This window comes from Oryza brachyantha, chromosome 3 (genome assembly GCF_000231095.2).
Source record: "Oryza brachyantha chromosome 3, ObraRS2, whole genome shotgun sequence".
Taxonomy (NCBI): Eukaryota; Viridiplantae; Streptophyta; class Magnoliopsida; order Poales; family Poaceae; genus Oryza; species Oryza brachyantha.
In genome coordinates this window covers 25,230,285-25,249,811 of record NC_023165.2, presented here as the reverse complement: position 1 = coordinate 25,249,811, position 19,527 = coordinate 25,230,285, and the positions used below count along the sequence as shown (strand labels likewise).

Here is a 19,527-nt window from a genome sequence, read left to right as displayed (position 1 = left end):
TTTGTCTGCAAAATCCCAGCAAGAAACCAAATGCAAATATGCAATGCCTGTGTCCTGGAAAGATTCCTGAGACAAAGCAATGGAGATAAAGATTCGTGTAAAACCGAGCGGCGAAATTCAGACGATAAATCTACTGCATAAACTCTGCACCATTCGACGGTTAGGAAGAATTAATCCAACCATGGAGCGAGTGATGGAGAAAAAATACCAGACCCAAATCACTCAATTCCTCGGTCCCTGTACGGCGATGGACACGGCCATCCTTTTTCTGCTCCAAGCGCTGACGCGCCCTCCATGCACGGCGCCATCGTCCCGCCATGCCGGATCACCGGTTCACCTGTGGCCGTGGCGGTGGAATTAAAGGGGACGGCGAGAAAGACGAAAGGGTGTAAATGTGTAAATATAAATTAGTACGAGAGCCTATTTGTAAAATTACCCATATAGCAGAAGCACAAAAGTTTCCTGTTGAGCCAGATTATTGAGTCATATTATTATAAACTAGATTATTATAATCTGTAGTAGAATAAACTGTTAGTTATTTCTTTCGTAGATTATTAGAGCCTAGATTATTGAGTTTGCAAGTCTAAAGAGGGAGTGGGGTGGCATGGTGGGTAATTTTTCACCCAGTAATCTAGAAAAAGCTTACCTAAATGAGCTTATCAGATTATAATAAGCCGAGCTCCAGATCATAATAAACTACTTCAATAAGTTGTTTATTTCTTCCAGCTTAATTCAAATAATCTAAATTATAATAAGAGCAATTTTAGTCCTTAAGAAGATACCATGAGGTACCAAAATTTTAATGTAAGGTATTATGAGGTACCAAATTTTACACTAAAATTTTGTTACCTCTCAGTACCTACTTAAAGACCGTAAAATGGATTTTATAATAATCTTAAGAGCAATTTTATAATCTTGAGAAGGTACCATGAGGTACTAAAATTTTAATGTAAAATTTAGTACCTCTTAATACCTAGGTACCAAGAGATACCAAAAAACTGTAAAATTACTCTAATCTCAGACCTAAAGAAACAGAGCCTTAGTATCTGATCACCACCACCGCCTAATCCATCGGCGCTTGGGGAGCTTTGACTTAACGAAATAAACAAGTAAAACGAGGGTTTATTCGGTAAATCACTTCCGTCACCATCCATTTCTCAATCCAGACCGTGTAAAGGTGATCTAACGGTTATTGAAAGCCAAGGCACTGTTAGCAGACTAGTATGTGTAAAAAAAATACAACACTAGAAGGGGGTCTTATGCAAAGTATTCATGTTATCTTCAGTTACCATATTTTATATTTTCCAGTGTAAACCTTAATATCTTGATATAACTAAATTTCATACTAAAAATGTAGTATTTGGAGATAATTTTTCTAGACCCCTATCTTTTCGCTTATGCTTATGCTTATAAGCTAAAATTTAAATTTTCAATGTTAAATTTAGAGTTGATTTTGAAATTTTTTTCACCAAAGTTTATTTTATAGCACTGGCTTGATAATATATATATATATATATATATAGATATAGATATATATATATAATTTATAAATTATTTTTTTATAAATATGTCATTTGATTTTTTTCATAAAACCAAAACAATTACCCCTAGAATAATAAAATTAACTTCCATTTTACGGTTCACTACACTATTGCACTAGGTGCAAAAAAACGTTTTCTGTGTGCACTGTCCATCAACGGTTCTCATAAAGTCTGGAGCTTGCACCAAGAGGTCCAAGAACGGCCGGCGCCGGCACGACGTGGACACCGCCGAGACAGCCGGAGTCCACCGGCGCCATCGCCGCCGTGGCGGCGGCGAAAAAGGATCGGTGTGACACCGTTCTTCCCTAAGAAGAGTGCAGTGGATCGAAGTGCCAAGGAAGACGACGACGGTCGATCGACGAGTTACGATTTACACGTGCGAGGCAAGAATTGAACTAGCAAGCTAGCTTCGCCACCGGCCGGAGATCGATCGATGCATGCATGGCAGCATGGCCACGACCGGAGAGGGAGAAGACGGAGGAGCTCAAATATTCAGATACAAATAAAACATAGGTTATCACAGAACAGATGAAATTAAAATGGCTGTCGGAGAAGCCAAGATCACCTGATGATCGATCATGAAAGAATCAAAGCCAAGCTGAAGGGACGAGCACTGGATTATCATGAGATCATGTGAAAAATAATATTTTTACCTCATAAAAAAATTTGTGAAACATTGAACTTGATTACATATATGTACACCTCTTTCACCGTGATTAAACACCACTTGATCAAAAAAAATTCAAAATTTACATAGAAGCTTACGTACTATTGCTAGTGTAGAGACGCGCGCGCGCGAGCGAGAGGAAGAAGACGATCGGGACGGCATGCGTGCGTGCGCGCACCTCACAGTGAAAACCGAACGCGCCGCCGGCCGGCCGCCGCGCGCCCGCCACCGTGCGCGCGCGCTGTATGTAGTGCAGCGCGATCAGATGAACTGGAGAGAGAGCGTAGACGGCGCGCGGTGGTGCTCCGTCGCGGCTCGCGGCGACGGCGACGGCGACGGCGACGAGGACCCGGAGGAGGAGGAGGCGCGCCGCCGCTGCTTCCCGGACGCGGTGCGCAGCATCTGGCACATGCCCTCGGCGACGCGCTCGGCGGGGCCGCCGCGCTTGAGCATGCGGCAGAAGGCCATGTGCGCCCGCACGGCCCCCTCCACGTCGGGCGCCCGCGGCGAGCTCTTCCCGGCCTCGTACTTCACCGCCTCCGAGCACAGCCCGCACAGCCACCTCCCCCCGAAGTACGCCCTCACGCCGCCGATGTACTCGCCGGTGCACTCCTCCTCCAGCCCGCAGCACTCGCAGCTCATCACCGCCACCACCGTCTCCTCCTCCATGCCTGCCGACCTCGCAACGACGACGACGACCACCACCTCCTCCCAAGAACTACTTGCAAACTATCCTTTCTTTGGATGACAAGTGTTAATTCTTGCCTCCTCTAAGCTCTGAATTATAATACTAGGTATCTCTCTTTCAGCTCTTTGCTTGTGTTACTTAGCTGATTGCGTTTCTTAATTTTTTGTGTTTGGTCGTGCAATGCGTTTGGTTTCATTTATATTGCTTTGATATGGCACCTTTCGCTGTCACGACGACCGACAATGAAATGTACAGATTGTTTTTATGGAGAGAGAGAGAGAGAGAGAGAGAAGAGATTTTGCATTTTGGCACATGAAGAGCTAGCACCCATCAGATGATCAGATGCATGCTACTGCTGGGTCAGGCCATCTACTGCTCAATCTAGACTAGTACTGATTTTTATCGTGTTTTTTTTTTTTTTGCCCTGATGACAAGGCAACATTACAGGGGAAGAAAGAGAAGTTCTGTATAGTTGAGAGTGCAGAGTATTCAGATGTACAGATTTACTGTTTCACGATTTTCACACTGATTGATTGACTCTGAATCTCTCATCATACATGTTTTTTAGGCACATGGCTGACACTGTCAGAGATTTCGGTTTAATTTGATTTCCAAGTCAAATATTGCGTGGAGAGTTTACTGAATCTCTGCCCTAATTTACAGGGAAAGAGCAAGCACTAATTAATAGTTTACTGAGCTGCATTTTCTTTGCTAGTTCTGTCGAAGATCAAGTGGGAGTTGAATCTAGAAAGTCCATCAAGTTGTATGTAACTAATAGTTAATTGTGAAGAGAGAAAAAAATGCATCTATTGACAATAAAATCTATAGAAAAATCAATCAATCTCTGACGATAATGCTCAGCTGAAAAACTGAACAGAATACTCCCTCTCCATGGCATGGCACATCGATGATCCATGGACCCTACCACGTACTAGCGGCTTACAAAGTCTATACAACGGTACACGTCAATACGGTATAATGGCACAGTGCCATAACATCTCATGTCTGCAGGCGTATGCTAATTGCTGAAGCTGAACCATCAGCCACACTGTTACTAGGTACTAATGGTGGCTAAATGAATGAAGCGACTCGAGCATTATCCGATCAAACGAACCGGCGATTGTTCTCCAGGCAGCTGCAGCTAACTAGCTCACTGTTGCTGGATCGCTGGAAACGTCGACGGCACAGCCGGTGATGACAATTCCAGCAGCTGCACGTCGTCAGGGAATGTGCTGTCAGAAACATGTTGAGAGATCGATCAGAATGGCCAAGCTGACGTGATTGCAGTAAAAAAAGACAAACGATAAATAATTTATGAATAAAATTTTTATATATGCTTCTGAGTAATTTAAAAGATAAAGTTAAAAAATAAACTATTATAAAAAACTTAAATTGACTCTAAATGTAAAGTTAAAATTTTAATTTTTGTTTTTTAAACATAAGCAAAAGCGAAAAGATGGATAGAGATGAATCTGCGAGCTTAGTGGGGGCTCGTGTCAGTGTGTGTATGGCAGCCAGGGTGCTCGCGGCACTGCAGGGACGCCTGAGGGCGAGACGGTTTGTGATGGATTCGCAGCATGTCAGTGTGTATCAGTATGACAGTATGTATGCGTCGACGGGGCGACAGGACGTTCATTCTTTCCGGTCCAGAAGGCACCTGATGAAGAGCGAATGCGAAGACTGGACATGGCCCTGGATGCCTTGCCCATGTCTGCCTCCTGCTCCTCCGTGTCTGTCTCCCTCATGTCCTCTCCCTTATCGTCTTGCACAGTCCTAGGAAGCTTGCATTTGCATGCCATGGGTGCATGGAGCAATCACACGGACAGGACAGAGACTGCATCCATCCATCCATCCGCATGCACATGATCTCTCTCCAAGATTACAATTCTAATTATGATAAAATAACTGGGGAAAATGTTATTGATGGGATGATGTATGATGTATGTATGCGTCAGGAGAGAGATTTCTGAAGATCTTTCGCTTACGCGGCGAATGAGATTATTCAGTAAATCGGTGCCGGATTAAAGAGTTTTAATGTATTATTTTTTTTGTTTGGTTGGGGGATGATTCAGAGGACAACGTTGTCGGGACAGCTGCATTGTCGTGTGTGATCAGAGCAAGAAAAACGATCAATCAATCGTCTTCCCTGTAGAAATGTGTGGTTGCGCGGCAAATTTTGGTTCAGGCTTCAGACTCCTGTCGGCAATGAATCCTGGCGGCGGTATGGTGCAAAATCTGGTGATTGCTGGCTGATTGGTGGATAGATTGTTGATAGATAGCTGCAGGAGATGCAATTTGCATATCATAAAGAACACAAGAGAAGTTTCAATCACTGGTGGCCCTAGAAATTTTGACAGCTACTACTATACCATATTTCGGGGTTGTTTAAATGAGACTAAACTTTTTAGCCCCATGTCACATTGGATATTTGGACATTAATTTAAAGTATTAAACATAGACTAATAAAAAAACTAATTTCATAAATTAGCAAATGTTTACTATAGCATCACATATGCTAATCTTGAATTAATTAGGCTCATTAGATTAGTCTCGCGAATTAGTCCAAGATTATTGATGAGTTTTATTAATAGTCTACGTTACTATTATTATAAATAAGTGTCCAAATATCCGATATGACTAGGGACTAAAAATAAGTATCTAGAAACAAACACCTCCGAAAAGAACTGAAATGGCTATTTTTTCTGTTGCTATCCAGCTACAAAATCTTCAATGCTTCAAAAACGACAGACACGAGAGCGTTTGCATTGTTTTGAAAACAAATTTATTTATTCTTTTGAGAGATTGAAATCAGTTTATTGGGTGGTATAAATATTTTTATTGAGTTTAAGACCATCTTGAATGGGCTTCAAATGCATGGAGGCCCAAGTGCGCTAGAATAAAAACAAAATTCTAAAAGGCTCGACAAAATTATCACATGGGCCGGGCTCCCTCCTCCAAAAAAAGGCCCAATCTTGAACTGTGACACGGGCCGGTGGGCCCCACGTGCGAGCCGCTCATAAACCCTAATCCTCGCGAACGAACGAACGCACGCACCCTCTTCTCTCCGCCTCCCACATCACGCGTTCTCGCGCTCGATTCGAATCCAACCGCAAATCAAACGAAAGCGAAGCAAGAGGTCGCCGCGATGGAGGACGCCACGGTCGAGGAGGCGGAGGTGAGCGGCGGGGCGGAGTTCGCGCCGGCTCTCGTGGCCGCCCACCCGCTCGGCTACTCCGTCGCCGTCGCCGTCGGGCCCGAGCTCCGGGTGTTCAATCTCAAGTAAGGAACCCTCTCGCCTGCTTTTTTTTTTGCTCGGATCTCCTGTGTCGTAATGCTCCTGCTTGATTGTATTTTAATTAATTTGATTTTTGATGGGGATTGAGGAGTGACGGGTTTTTTTTTACCTGAGTTCAGATGCTTGTGTTATGTTGTACTGTAGTTTTAGCACATGTGGACGAAGGATGGAACCTATGATAATTTTTAGTCGTGCGGAATTCAGTACTACCGATAAGGGCACCCGAAACCGCCGGAGACCTCCATACCGACCGGCGGTGGAGGAGCGGTTACTGCAGAAACCGTGGCGAATTTGAAATTTTAAAAAAATAATTCAGAAACTACGATAAGCATTGTTGCGCGGCAAAAACTATATGGTTTGGTGTAGAAACCACACCCTTTTTTTTCGGAGAAAACCGACAATAGTGAAAACCGAGTGTAAAAATTCAAAAAATAGTATAAAATTATAAGAAAAATAGGAAATAAGTAATATGCTATATTTGTTACAGTTAGGACATGTTTTTGAATTTTTTTTTTGTCATGGCCTCTATTAAATTAGGGACATTGCAACAAATATATATATGAGAATTGATAAGTGGCAATTAATATAGAACATAAGTGATAATTCAAGTATATGAGTACACCACAATAAGTAGAACAAATGTTATAGTGTCCATAGTCCATAGGATGAATAGAGTATCCATGGTACAATCCATAATACAATGCGATGCAATAGTTCAAATATAGTAGTATTAATTATACAATACCATATATTGTCCATGGTATCATGACATTAATAGATATATGTTGGGACTATCACATAGGTAAGGGATCTGAATCCTTTACCATTATGCCAGTGCCATTATAGTCACTGACATGTGGGTCCCACCGATGATGGGACCCACACGTCAGTGATTGTAATGGCAGTGACATAGTGGCAGAGGATCTCAATCCATAGGTAAGGGGTCTATGTGCCCACCTGCTGATACGCTATGTTGTACTTCTCTGTCGGCATGAACATCAAACCCCACTCATACACCCATGTGACAGGAGGACAATCAAAAGAAACATGTCAGGTATATGTATACCTTGGGTAACTAGTTTCATCGATGCTACTCAAACTAATCGAGCGTTAGCTCTCTTCTGGAGTGAAAGGATCCCAGGAATAATCTGTTCCTTGCCTTGTAACACGCTGTGACCCAGGAACACCATGGTCTTGGTCCTGGGTAGCATGAGTGAAGTCAACCTCACCTGCATTTAAGAAAATCTTGTAAGTGGAAAGCATTTTAATGTCATGAAGTAGATATTGATGTTGAATATTCTTACATGTGAGAACTGGATACCAGGGCCTCATTTCCATGAACCACCATGGACACCTCGTCCTCCCTGTACACATCTACCTTCTTGTCCATCTCCATCATTACTATTATATGTCAGTCTTAGTTCTGGAGCTGGAGTCGTTGGACTCTTGGTATGTAGGGCTCCTATCTGTGTCATCATCGTTGTGGATGCTAGGTGGTGACTTGTTGGTCCTCTTGCTTTTTGCCCTTACTTTGCTTAGGGCCTTGACGAGTCTTTTTTTTCCTAATGTGAGTGTCACCGACATGAACACAGAAAAAACTAGAAGCCTTTGTGGTCCTTCGTAAGTTAGATAGGTCTACTTGGTCAGCTACAAAGATGGAAGGTACAGGGGCATCACTCTCACTATAATTCTCAACCTTTTTGAATTCGGCCAAATTTTATTTATCCCTACCACCAGATACTGATACTGCACCCTGGCGGAGGCCTCGGTAACCGCGGTTTCGTGAACCCTACTACCGATAATTTTTCAGCTCAGATAGTTTTTACTGTCAAATGCGAATGTTTCAATAGAAGTTGCCTTTTTTTGTCCTGCATTTCACTAGGTGAATATTGAATTTTTCATATAAATTACTCCAAATTTATATTTGTGGATCCAGGGCTGGCAGTGCGGTTCCACTATCAGACGATTCTGGTGGCTGTTCTCATTCAGATGCTATAAGAGCGATTTCATTTAGTGCAAATGGTGTTTTATTTGCATCTGCTGGTGATGACAAGCTTGTGAAGGTTTGGAAAACTGATTCATGGTGCTGCATCCGGACCATGTAAGTTCCCTTGTTTGTTTTGTTTTCTCTGTGAAACCACAATAGAAGACCAAATTACTGTTGTGGCATATTTGCCAACAAAAAATAATTTGTGAATAAAAATTTTATATGCGTTTTTAGTGATCAAAAAGAGTTTTTTTCCATCTTTGAGTAAGTACCATGAGGTACCACTCTTTTCTATGTAAAATTTAGTATCTTCTAGTACCTAAGGTACCAAGAGGTACCAAATTTTATATAGAAAATAGTGGTACCTCCTTAAGGATGGTAAAATTGCTCGATCAAAAAACAAAGGCTAAAAAATAAATTGATGAAGAAACCCTAAAATTAACTCCAATTTTAAGGTCAAATATTCAAATTTTGGCTTATAAGCATAAGCGAAAGCAAAAATATGATGGTGTTAGCAGCTCGGAGTTATTGTTAACTGTGTTAAACTAATTTCGTCTTGTTGTTATTAATGCATTAATGAAGTTCCTCTTGCATGTGTTTTGCAGAACTTCTGAAAAGAGGGTCAGTGCAGTTGCTATTAGCAATGATGGCCTATATGTAACTTTTGCAGATAAATTTGGCGTAGTTTGGTTAGTTTCCATGGGGGAAACTGGTGGAGGGCAGGAGCCAACTGATAATAAACCTGTGTCAATTCTTGGCCACTACTGCAGTATTATTACTAGCATGGTACGATAAATTTTGCTATTTTATATCATCCGTGGTCTATTGGTATGTCCTATTGAAAATGTCAAAGGAGTATTCTATGCTTCAAACTTTCGATCCATGCTCACTTATATCATGTATTGGAATGCAGAAATTCTCACCAGATGGACGATTCATTGCCACAGCTGACCGAGACTTTAAAATCCGAGTATGAAACCTTTATACTTTGCTTTAGTTTCTGCCTTTGTGTAGATCATATTCTGAACTATTTCTTTTCTTTCATGGTAAAATTTGTTTTGTAGATTACATTATTCCCAAAAAAGCCTTTAAGAGGGGCTAATGAGATCCAAAGCTTTTGCCTAGGACATACAGAGTATGCTCAGTATCCTGTGCCTTTTTTAAGCATAGTGTTTTCATTCTTTCTGTAGCTGTAGGAACTTGCATTTTTTTTTTCAATTATACTACCCCAATGGAATTTTAGAGTTTAATGTTGCAATATAATGCTAATGCATTTGATATTTCTTTTGGATAATAATGCAGCTTTGTATCGTGCATTGCTTTCACATGCCTTTCAGAAGGTCCAAGCTATCTTTTATCTGGAGGTGGCGATTCTACTGTGGGTACAAAATCATTTTGGAATACTGACTTGTTCTTCAACAAGCTTTTTCAAAGTTTCTCCTGATGTTTTTCATTCGTTTATTTAGGTTCGTCTATGGGACTACATAAACGGGTGCCTCCTTGATACATGCCAAGTCCGAGACAAGGTAACATCTGGAAAATATTGTTCAGCTTTCTGAAAAAAAATCCTAACAAATTGTTTGTTCCAGTAGGAATTTTTTAGCTAACTAGCTCTTAAAACAATTCACAGGTGGGAGAAATCTTAGAGCCAAATGAAACTGAGGACAGGAATCTAGCTGTTGCAGATATATGTGCGACTAATGATGGTTCATTGGTTGCTGTAGCCATTCAGAGGTAATCTTGAGTGTTTACACTTCTCCAATTAGTAATATGATTTGCTTGGTAACATTGGGTTCCTTTGATCTTTTTGAGAACACAGTTTAAATGGAGTACTGCTTTTAGCATGTGACCTCATCGCAAAGAAGTTATCTTTTCTAAAGGTATGTCTCTTTGAAAATGTCTCTTCATCAGCTTCAAGGCAGCTGGTTCGGGATTAAGAGCGTGACCACTTGACCAGGATTCTGTTTTACAACAAGACTTAGCGCACCATTACTATTTACTACTGCTGGTACCTTTATTTATTGATTGGATCTTTACAAAGATTGGTTATGACACTTGTCACTTGCTCCCATTGGCTTAAGAAAAATATTTATACTAGCTCTAGGTTTCTAGTTGTCATCTGCGATAGGGCTAATTAAGTTTTATTTGGAGTAAATCTTGCTTCGCCAAAAAAAAAGTTATGCCTTGGTTACTGGCGACTAGCAAAATCTCTTGTTGGCTCAGCTATTCAATAATTATTTACCCTTTTTTTGTATATCGTTGGAAAAACTAATAATTCATCTCTTGCGCTACCAGGTGATTGCAATGGAGAAGTGCTATATTCCTACCAGCCTGTCTTCCAGCTTCTCAGCAGATCTTCTATGGACCATCATGGGCGCATCAAATATGCCTAACCAGGCTACTTCTCAGTTATTTACCCGCTTAAAAGTCATCCCACACTTCAAAAATGATCTGCTAGCCTCGGCCGATCATGTTCCTTCAGTCCTGGAAGACAGTGAAGTGCCGCATGGTGAGAAGCTTCTTCTGGCGCTGCAAGGAAGTCTTGACATTGCGAAGCAAGAGGAGGTGTTAGCTTCAGTGCTAGCTGCGCTGAAAGTCTCAATGCACAAGATGCTAGTGAAGAAGCAGTACTCGGAAGAAAGGAGAGAGCAGAGGAAACGAGGCAGAAACGATAAGAAGATTAAAAAGTAGCTCAGCCTGCGGCTTCAACAAAACCGGCTCTTTGTTTCTGCGTTGTACCATTAGAAGCTTAGGACACAAGAAGCATATCGGCAATTGTAAGAGTAAATCTAGCAGATTCAATTTCCTATTATCCATAGGGCCATGCCTGTTGTTTCAGTCGAGATGCCCCCAGGTCTTGTTGTCTGCTTACCTGGAGCAGCTGTGATCTGTGACCTGAAATGTAACTGGGCCTATATTAACCTTGCTGCTTTCCAATGATAATCGCACACTATGGAAAGGAATCGTTTTTCTTTTTTTTTTTTTTTTGCAATGCATCAAATTGCTGCTGATTTAACTGCACACTGATTACTTTCTTGTCGTGATCGCAACTGATGGCTGAGCCGTAAAGATCAATCACCAAAGAGAGGCATGGGGATTCCGGCAGTGTTGTCTCTTTCTCTGAATCCTGGTACAGTACATGACATGATCTCCGATATGACGACGGTAAGGACAAAGCTTTCTGTTTCCTTGCGTTTGCAAAAGCTTCCGTGTGCTGATTCGAGCGTGAGTATGTGACGTGTCTGACGGTTTTTGAGAGCTGGAAACGAGCAGCTAGCTACACTCACATGTGCAATGTTTTTGCTCTGGCAGGAGGAATATTTGCAGCCCCTGCGATCGCTGGTTTGTCGCCTGCATCTTGATCTGCAGTGCAGTGGAATTTCACATAGCAAAACGGTGCAATTTTGAGCTGGATTTCCATGAAATTTTCAGGTTACAGAAACAGCTACTGGTGCTTCTTGCTTTCTTTTTTCCCTCTCTGCATTATTGTTTGTTAGTTCATTGATGAGGAAGGGGTAATGAAAGGGAGTTAGAATTTATTCCCATCTTGGTGAGGATGGCTAAACTAAGCCAAGGAATTTATTCTGACCAAAAAACCTTATCCATTGAGTAGAGATGCAAAGATGAACACGGATGATCAGGTGGATAAGAGTTCTTTGCAAGAAAGTTAATTCCCATGGTCAACAGCATGATGTCTGCTTGCTGTCTTTGTTCTCTCTTTCAGATGCAACTTCTATTAAAGCTGGGAACTCACTGATTCAATTTTCAAAGGTGTAAACAATATTATCACTGATCTCTCATAGTAGTCTCGTGGTGCCAGTAGAGAAGCTACAATAAGTCAGTGTCCTTGTTTTCTTCCTTCTAATTGTTTTTTCTAACCAAGAATCTGATGGCACAAACAAAACTTAGTCAGCTCCATTGATAGGGATTCCCATGAAGGCATGAGGATCTTGTATGTCTTCTAGTTCCAGCGGCAAAAACAGCTTCAAGTGCTTGACCCAATCACCTTCCCAATAAAATTTAATCAAATGCTTACAACGAGGACAGGAAGAAATCTGAGGTGATGGCAAGTGAAATCCTTTGTCACTATTAGGGTTTAACTCATCGGAGGAGGAGAGATTACCATATCCCAACGGTACGCCCAGTTACTGAACTGAAAGAAATTCAGAGCGTTGGATACTGATAAGACGGCACTGTGTGCCGTGTTCATCAAACTACTTGTTTTTGTCCAGTGTGCCTCCTCAGTTTGTCCATGAACATACCAAAACAAGTATCTATCAGCTGAACAGTAAATCAACAACAATTAAGATAATAAGAAGCCAAAACTGATCAGTCTTGAACGTTTTGACAGTCCAGCGACTTTGCAATTAATGGCCGTCACTGCAACAATGGCCTGAGCCGGCAGCCTTGGCATGCAGTGAGAAGCTTTCCTTGGTCTCTTTACCTGAAAGCTCTGCATGAAGCTTCCCTGCATGATGCAAGCTGAGTTTTTATTTTACTGTGACTAACAGTGCTTAGCTTTGTTCCTTCATCCACATTAAGCTGATGCTTCTTACTGAAGGCGAAAGGGAGACAATTAAGCAAATGCATATATGCAAGGGTCCATTTCACCTGACCCAAGTGAAGGCTGCCTTTCTGCCACTGCGACTGAATTTTGCCGCTCACAGGATGTCAGAAAACGGCATGCTTTGGGAGCATGGGGCCAGTTTAAACTAATTAGGATTAACCCCAGTTGCTTCCTTCATCATCATCTTGGCCTGGTTTTTTTTCTTCTTTTTTCAAACAAATTAGGGCCTGTCCAATCACCGGCACTGTTGCTGCATGTGCAAAGAGTATTTGCAAATTGCAAAACTCAACAGTCTTGGCTCTAGAGTTGCATCACCAGGAGGGTCAGGTTTGGTGCCCCTCCCTTTCACCCTTTGCCCATTGTCAACAAAGAAAGAGACTGCATTTGTGTTACCCTCCGGGAAAAATGAAGACGTCTAGAACCCCTTGTTTACATGTGTTTGTGTGCATTCTCCTTGTACGGTTGTACCCTCGAAAAAAAAACACTATCTTTGTTTTAAAATACTACATCCTTTCCAAAATATAAACATCTTCATGATTCAAATTTTATATCTTTCTGATTCCAATCAGTTGAATTATTCCTATAACTCCAACCATTTGAATGGTTCCAGAGTCAATTAGGTGTTTGAAAAGAGAGTCTAGTCAAATTCAAATTTTTAAAATTTACCACTCAAGTGACTAAAAGAAAATATTTTGACCACTTCTTAGTTTTGCTAATAGTTTGGAGGGGTAGTATATGAGAGTAATTAGTGCAAAATAATCATATACTAATAATTGGAGGGAGTGGAACTTCAGGGTTAACCATCTCTTAGATTTCTACCTGTGAGAAAAAAGAGAATCAAGTGCGATGATGATGCCATTGTTGGTTATTAATTTTTTTTCATGCTTTGGACCAAGTACCAAAAGAGCAGCAAGTTCTTTACACCTGCCTTCCTCTCACCCTTCCAACGTGCAATGGCGCCATGATGAGGCCACCGTGTCGCCCACAAGATTATATGCTCGGCGGCTAGTTGATCAGTAAAAAAAAAGATAGTAAGAAACTACTGTCATTGGCCTAGGTCAGTAACCAGTAATTCAGATAAACAAACAGTTGTTTATCTCACCATGTCTGTAGGGGTAGTCACAACTCATACGATCGCATCGATCGTTCTAATGCAAATGACTTCTTTTGAAGGGCAATTCTATAGTAAATGTCTGCTTCTTGACCACTGTTATGAGATTGCAACACGTATTGTAGTAGCAGCAAACTACTAGCAATCACTATCTTGCTAATGGATAGACAGAATTTGCACGGATGAATAAATATATGTTGCGATAATACGATGATATCATGCAAGGGTTATTTGCTGCTCCCGCTGCCTCCGTTACAAGATATAAATATTTCTAGCTTATCTAACATATACTAAAGATCGATCAATATTTAATTTTGAATTGATTAGATTTTCTTTATAAGTATCTGATTAATCCAAAAATCGTTAAATAATTAAAATGATGTAAATCAATATATACATGTTTATATTATGGTATATAATATGAATACCAGAAGCACTTGTATTTTGGAACGAACAAAACATATTATTGCTTAATTAACATCTTGTTGAGACATGGAGCCCGCCTATCACTCTATCAGCAAGCCTGTCTAAGAAATGGTAGTACTCCTATAAAAATAGCACTAGCAGAGTGCTATGGTAGTACTAGCTCCTGTGATTAAAATCGTGTGCCAATCCCTTTCTGCACCAATCACTCACTTGTCAGTTGTCACTATACTAAATCAATACACTCCCTCTCTGAAAAAATAGTACTTAAATCAAACCCCCCAAATCTGTACATATACCAAACTACTAAAATCAAATCTTTATTTGTTATAGATCGAGGTCTCAAGTCTGAGCTCCAATAATTGGCAAGGCTAGGTGACATCCCAACGGGTAGTCAGAGCGCCATTTGCCGCAAGCCGCAGCCAATTCTGTGTTGAAATGTTAGATAACGAATTTTGAAAAATTCAGTACTAAAATTCTCTCAAAATTCTAGACCAAACGGATTGGTATATGTACATGTACCAATGGCATGACCTTGATCGGATCACAAAACAATCACCCTCTTTTACTCACCGGATAAGTCACCAGACCAGCGGTATCCGTGTTTGAAGCCAGCAACCCGTCTAGCCTTGAAAAAAAAGAGAGAGAAAGCTTTTACAAGTGACTGATAATCTTTTTACACAAGTTTTCATAGGCTGATTTTGCAGTGCCATTAGCACCCAAATAGGGTGGGGATAAGCTTCAGAATGCTGCCATTTGTGTCGTTTTAGCAATGGTTATTTAGCCAGGAGACGTGGTGAGTGTGGGGGGCTGGGGGGCGCATTGCAGTTAAGTGCAGCAAACAAAAGGAGGTAGGGCAAGGCAGGCGCATGGCGTACAGCTTCAGTAGAGGACAGACAGGCCAACAAAAGTGGGAACAGTTAGAGCAAGGACACAATTGCGATCTTGTCATCATGCAGTAATCTACTTCTACCAGCACTAATCAGTAATCACTCTCCTTAAAAGAAGTTTACATGACAAAAAGAAGATCTGGTCTTTTCTGTCAGTAATTTGACTAATTTCTCACTACCCTAAATATTTACCACAGGAGGAGGGTGAAATGAGCCGATCACTGAATCGTCTCATCTGATCAGCACTCAGCAGCATGAGACGAATGATTCTTGTGATTTTATTGACGTTGAGCCTTGCATCTTCCGTAGGTCGACAGCAAATCTACCTGCTGTACCAATGGAATCTACCATTGTGTGCATGGGCACAGTAAAACCCAGCGCAAGAATAATGCAGCAGCAAGCATGGCCAGGACCCAGGACCATGCCAATGAAAATATGTCAAAACAAAAAAAAAAAGAGAAAGGAGAAAAAAAAATCACTCAGGATAAGGACCTGCCCTTTGGATGCAAGCACACACAAACCAACGCTGACATCACATTCACAGCGAGGAAGAGAAGAGAGGGTCTTCTTTAAGATCGCCACCCTCCCAACCTCCCCCATTGTGCTGTGCTGCTATCACCAACCTCTCTCTCGTCTTCTTCTTCCTCTTCTTCTTCTACATGTCACTCGAGACTGTGGGTGAGTGAGTGATTGAGCTGTTCTTCCCTTTGGTGGGGTGAGTGCGGCGAGCAAGGCACACAATTACGACAAGAAGGCGATGAATCGATGATAGATAGCTTGAGGATCTTGCCAACTCCTTTGTAGCTTGCAGAGCTGCAAGGTCCCATTTTGCTTGTCCTCCTGAGCTTGGTGTTGCGTCTGAGTACACTTCTGAGGCTTTGGCCGTTTGGCTGGCCTCGTGCTCCGTGCTTAAACTCGCGGCCTGCCTGCGTCGATCGTCCACGGAGCTGCAAGATCTGCCTGTTCTTTGCTAGCTGCTGCTTGTTGCTGTCACAGTTTGGAGAAGAAGGTATTGAGCTGAGCTGAGCTGAGCTGAGCAGTGGAATTCTCTTCTGTTTCTGCAGCCTGATCAGTTCTTGGTGCAAGAATTTTAAGGCACAGTGATTTGACGTTTGCTTTATGCTGCCATTTTTTGCAGAGAGAGAATTGTTTGAATTGGTTCGGTTCTTGAAATGTTCCTGAGATCGAAGGTGCAAGAGATGATCCTGAGGAGGAGGTCCAGATCGATGAACAGTGGCGGCGCGCAGCCGAGCCACCTCCCCGGCCAGCACGCGAGCTCGTCGGCGGGTCCGTGCGACGGCGGCAACGGCGTCGGCGGCGGCGGCAAGAGTGGTGGTGCCGCCGCGTGTGCGTTGTTCGGTTCTCCGAGGCTGCTGCACTGCGCGTCGCTCCCCTCCGGCAGCCATGCCAAGAACGGCGGCGGTGGCTCGGAGCCCGAGACGCCGTACACGATGAGCCCGACGTCCGTGCTCGACGCGGCGGCGGCCTTCGCGCCCAGCCCGGACGCCGGCAGCAGCAAGCGCCGGCCGTGGTGCGACGGGGGCACCGGCACGCACGGCCTCGCCGACGCGCTGGACTGCACCGACGACGACGGCGGCGGCCAGAAGAGGAGCGTCCTCGCGCCGGCGTCGCGGGCGGTCAGGTTGCATGCGCAGGCGCATCATCGGCCCCTGCTCAGGTCGTGCTCCCTCGACCGCCGCGTCGAGTTCGGCGTCAAGAACAAGAGCTCGTGGCTGCCACTTCGCGGCGGCGGCGGAGGCGAGTTGGCGCCGGAAGAGTCACCGGGGGAGATGCAGATGGAGCCGTCATCGGAGGACTACACCTGCGTCATCTCCCGCGGGCCGAACCCGAGGACGGTGCACATCTTCGGCGACCGCGTCGTGGAGGGCAGCGGCGGCGGCGAGCCCCTCGCCGGCGGCGCGAGCAGCGACCGGGAGAGCTCGCCGCGGCCGATCAATTTGCTGCCGGCGCCGGCGCGTGAAGCTCGAGGCTTCTTGAGCTTGTGATGCACTCGATAGATAGCTTGATTAATGATGCTTAGGTAAAGCTTTGGGTGCGGAGTATTAAACTAAGTTGAGTCTTAATTCTGTTGTTATTATTATATTATTGTATTGGTTGTTTGTTCGATCTTGATGATCATCAAATGGTCAAGTAGATGCTTTCTTGATCGGATCCTCGAAATTTAAATAGATGCTTTCTTGGTCAGATGATCAATTCATTCAAATACTAGATGGTTTTTTGTCCAGCACTTCAGTTTGAGCAGAATCTGTAATACAAATTCAGAAACCATTGCACATCACAGTCTAGACCTGCAAATCACTTTGAACTTAATTCTATGTCCAAAGAACAACTTTCAGGTAAAACAGTTTTAAAACCTCCACAACTAAAATAATCCGAAAGAGAACTTCAGAGTTCAGTTCAGACCAATCCTGAAGAAACCCAGCTTGTGTTCTACTTCTACGCTTGTGGCATGAGCTGCAGAGTTGCTCAATCATTGACGGTTTCTTGTAGCATCACACCGATGGAGAAGAATCCAATGATTGAATGTTTTTCTTGTGGTGAGTGAGCCATTGTTTAGCCCGTAAATTTTTTTTTTCAAAAACATCACGACAGATATGCGGACATATATTTGAAGTATTAAACGTAATCTAATTACAAAACAAATTATAGATTTCGTCAAGAAACTGCGAGACGAATCTTTTAAGCCTAATTAATCCGTCTTTAGCATATGTTAGTTACCATGTACTTATAATTAATCATGCACTAATTTGACTAAAAAAGGATTCGTCTAACGATTTTCCCGTAACCATGAAATTAGTTTTTATTTTTCATCAATGTCTAATGCTCTATTTAGATTTATAAAAATTTGATGCGATGTGTTTGGAAAAAAATTCTTAAGAACTGAACGGGCCTGAGGCCAGGCCAGCTTTGCCTACGCATCCAAAAATCGATCGATCGATCAGCTGGGCGTGGCCACACTGAACGGGTGCCTTGTCAGCATCAGGGCCCCGGGTTTTGGGCAAACGGTTGCAGCTAACACGCTCCGTGGATAAGCCAAAGCAGCGTGGGCCAGGGGGTGCTCTCGATCTCATCTCATGCCTTTTCTGCTTCAGTGTGGCTGGTTGGTTTGGCCGTCTGATGATCATCCGGCCTGAATGATTTGTCTCTGTTACTAGGGCATCGGTTTCATTGCCAAAGCTTTCTTCTTTTCTGTGACATTGACTGAATTTGATGCCCAGTTTTTCAGTTTTTGTGTTTTTCGTTCTTTCGTTTTGGTGGCATGCTGTATTTGCTGTCAAAGATGATGTGATGGGTATTGAAGAGTTGCGGGTAGAGAGGAGAAAACTTCTTTTTTTTTCTTGCAGGTTCAGGATGATAATCCTCAGGATTTTTTAGGTTTCAGTTCGTCAGCTGTACGCTTGAACCGTAGAATTCTTTCTTAAAACGGTTAGCTGCATTATCAATTGATTGTTTTGTTAAGGTGGCCTGGCCATGTTGTAGCTTGAGCTTATGTGGAGTGCAAAATTGTGCCTACAGGGTGTTGTGTACGTCCATCTGCTGATGCATGCTCTAACCAGTAAATCTGAAGTTTGTTAAAAAAAATATGCAGATTAACTTGCTCGTCTGAACTCCAGATGCAAGTGCAAAATTGAGCACTTTTACTCCGAACACGTTCAGGAATCAGGATGATCAGCCGCAAGGAAGGAATTCCGAATTCATGTGGATTTTAGGTTTCAGATCATCAGTTGTACACTTGAACTGAAGTACAATAGTGATAACCAGTTTATCAGTGGATTGTTTTCAAGGTGTGGTGTGATAGGGTGTACTGGGGCAATAAAATTATACCGATAGGGTGCTATCTACACTGTAAATCTGCTTATGTCAGATGTAGTTTATAAAAACAGACTTTAACTTGCTCGTTTTGAGTATCTGATGCGAGTGCAATACTCTACAGACACACTAGTCTTCCTCATTTGAACAAAATCAACAAACTCATGCCTAATTTGCAGCTGATATACTAAAATCTTGCAAAAGATAACAAAAGGACTGCAGACTGCAGTATTACCTCCAAGTCGATAATCCCAATATACCTAATTGCCGCTCCAGCTCTCATTGCTTCAAGTATCTGCAAGGGCACAAAGGGTTGCTGGCTATACATCCCCCCTTGCTTGCAACTTGCCGAGGTAGTTGCTTACACTGTTTATCATTTTCTGATGAACTGTAGCTTTAGCAAGTTGGAGGAAAAAAATGTATTTCACTAAATATCACCTCTAATTAAGCTACATCTAACTGAGGTAGAGAACTGTGCAAGACAATGATAGGTCATAACAAGGCAACTATTATCCAAATAGTAATAT

At 42.6% G+C, this 19,527-nt stretch overlaps 3 protein-coding genes across 3 annotated transcripts; 2 read left to right on the top strand and 1 right to left on the bottom strand.

Moving 5' to 3' along the window:
* Window positions 1-2,205: 2,205 nt before the first annotated feature.
* Window positions 2,206-3,045, bottom strand: LOC107303805. The gene has a single exon (XM_015834578.2). It carries the CDS (start codon window positions 2,875-2,877, stop codon window positions 2,470-2,472), a length of 408 nt encoding a protein of 135 aa, XP_015690064.2. The 5' UTR covers window positions 2,878-3,045; the 3' UTR covers window positions 2,206-2,469.
* Window positions 3,046-5,935: 2,890 nt separating this feature from the next.
* On the top strand, window positions 5,936-11,149 carry LOC102715556 (tRNA (guanine-N(7)-)-methyltransferase non-catalytic subunit wdr4). Its single transcript, XM_006650513.3, has 10 exons — window positions 5,936-6,175; window positions 8,128-8,292; window positions 8,784-8,964; window positions 9,092-9,148; window positions 9,243-9,313; window positions 9,481-9,556; window positions 9,645-9,704; window positions 9,809-9,912; window positions 9,998-10,058; window positions 10,474-11,149. Exons 1-10 carry the CDS (start codon window positions 6,042-6,044, stop codon window positions 10,867-10,869), a joined length of 1,305 nt encoding a protein of 434 aa, XP_006650576.1. The 5' UTR covers window positions 5,936-6,041; the 3' UTR covers window positions 10,870-11,149.
* Window positions 11,150-15,702: 4,553 nt separating this feature from the next.
* LOC121053868 lies at window positions 15,703-17,478 on the top strand. The gene is made up of 2 exons (XM_040522144.1): window positions 15,703-16,178; window positions 16,308-17,478. The coding sequence occupies exon 2, from the start codon at window positions 16,342-16,344 to the stop codon at window positions 17,173-17,175; it is 834 nt and encodes a 277-aa protein (XP_040378078.1). The 5' UTR covers window positions 15,703-16,178; window positions 16,308-16,341; the 3' UTR covers window positions 17,176-17,478.
* Window positions 17,479-19,527: the final 2,049 nt, after the last annotated feature.

What these genes read in the sequence shown, in the direction of transcription:
- LOC107303805 (XM_015834578.2), bottom strand. Translation starts at nt 2,877, where the DNA reads ATGGAGGAGGAGACGGTGGTGGCGGTGATGAGCTGCGAGTGCTGCGGG.
- LOC102715556 (XM_006650513.3), top strand. Translation starts at nt 6,042, where the DNA reads ATGGAGGACGCCACGGTCGAGGAGGCGGAGGTGAGCGGCGGGGCGGAG. An exon ending in CTCCGGGTGTTCAATCTCAA is followed by an intron (nt 6,176 to 8,127) that starts GTAAGGAACCCT and finishes TTGTGGATCCAG; the next exon opens with GGCTGGCAGTGCGGTTCCAC. An exon ending in GCAGTATTATTACTAGCATG is followed by an intron (nt 8,965 to 9,091) that starts GTACGATAAATT and finishes ATTGGAATGCAG; the next exon opens with AAATTCTCACCAGATGGACG.
- LOC121053868 (XM_040522144.1), top strand. Translation starts at nt 16,342, where the DNA reads ATGTTCCTGAGATCGAAGGTGCAAGAGATGATCCTGAGGAGGAGGTCC.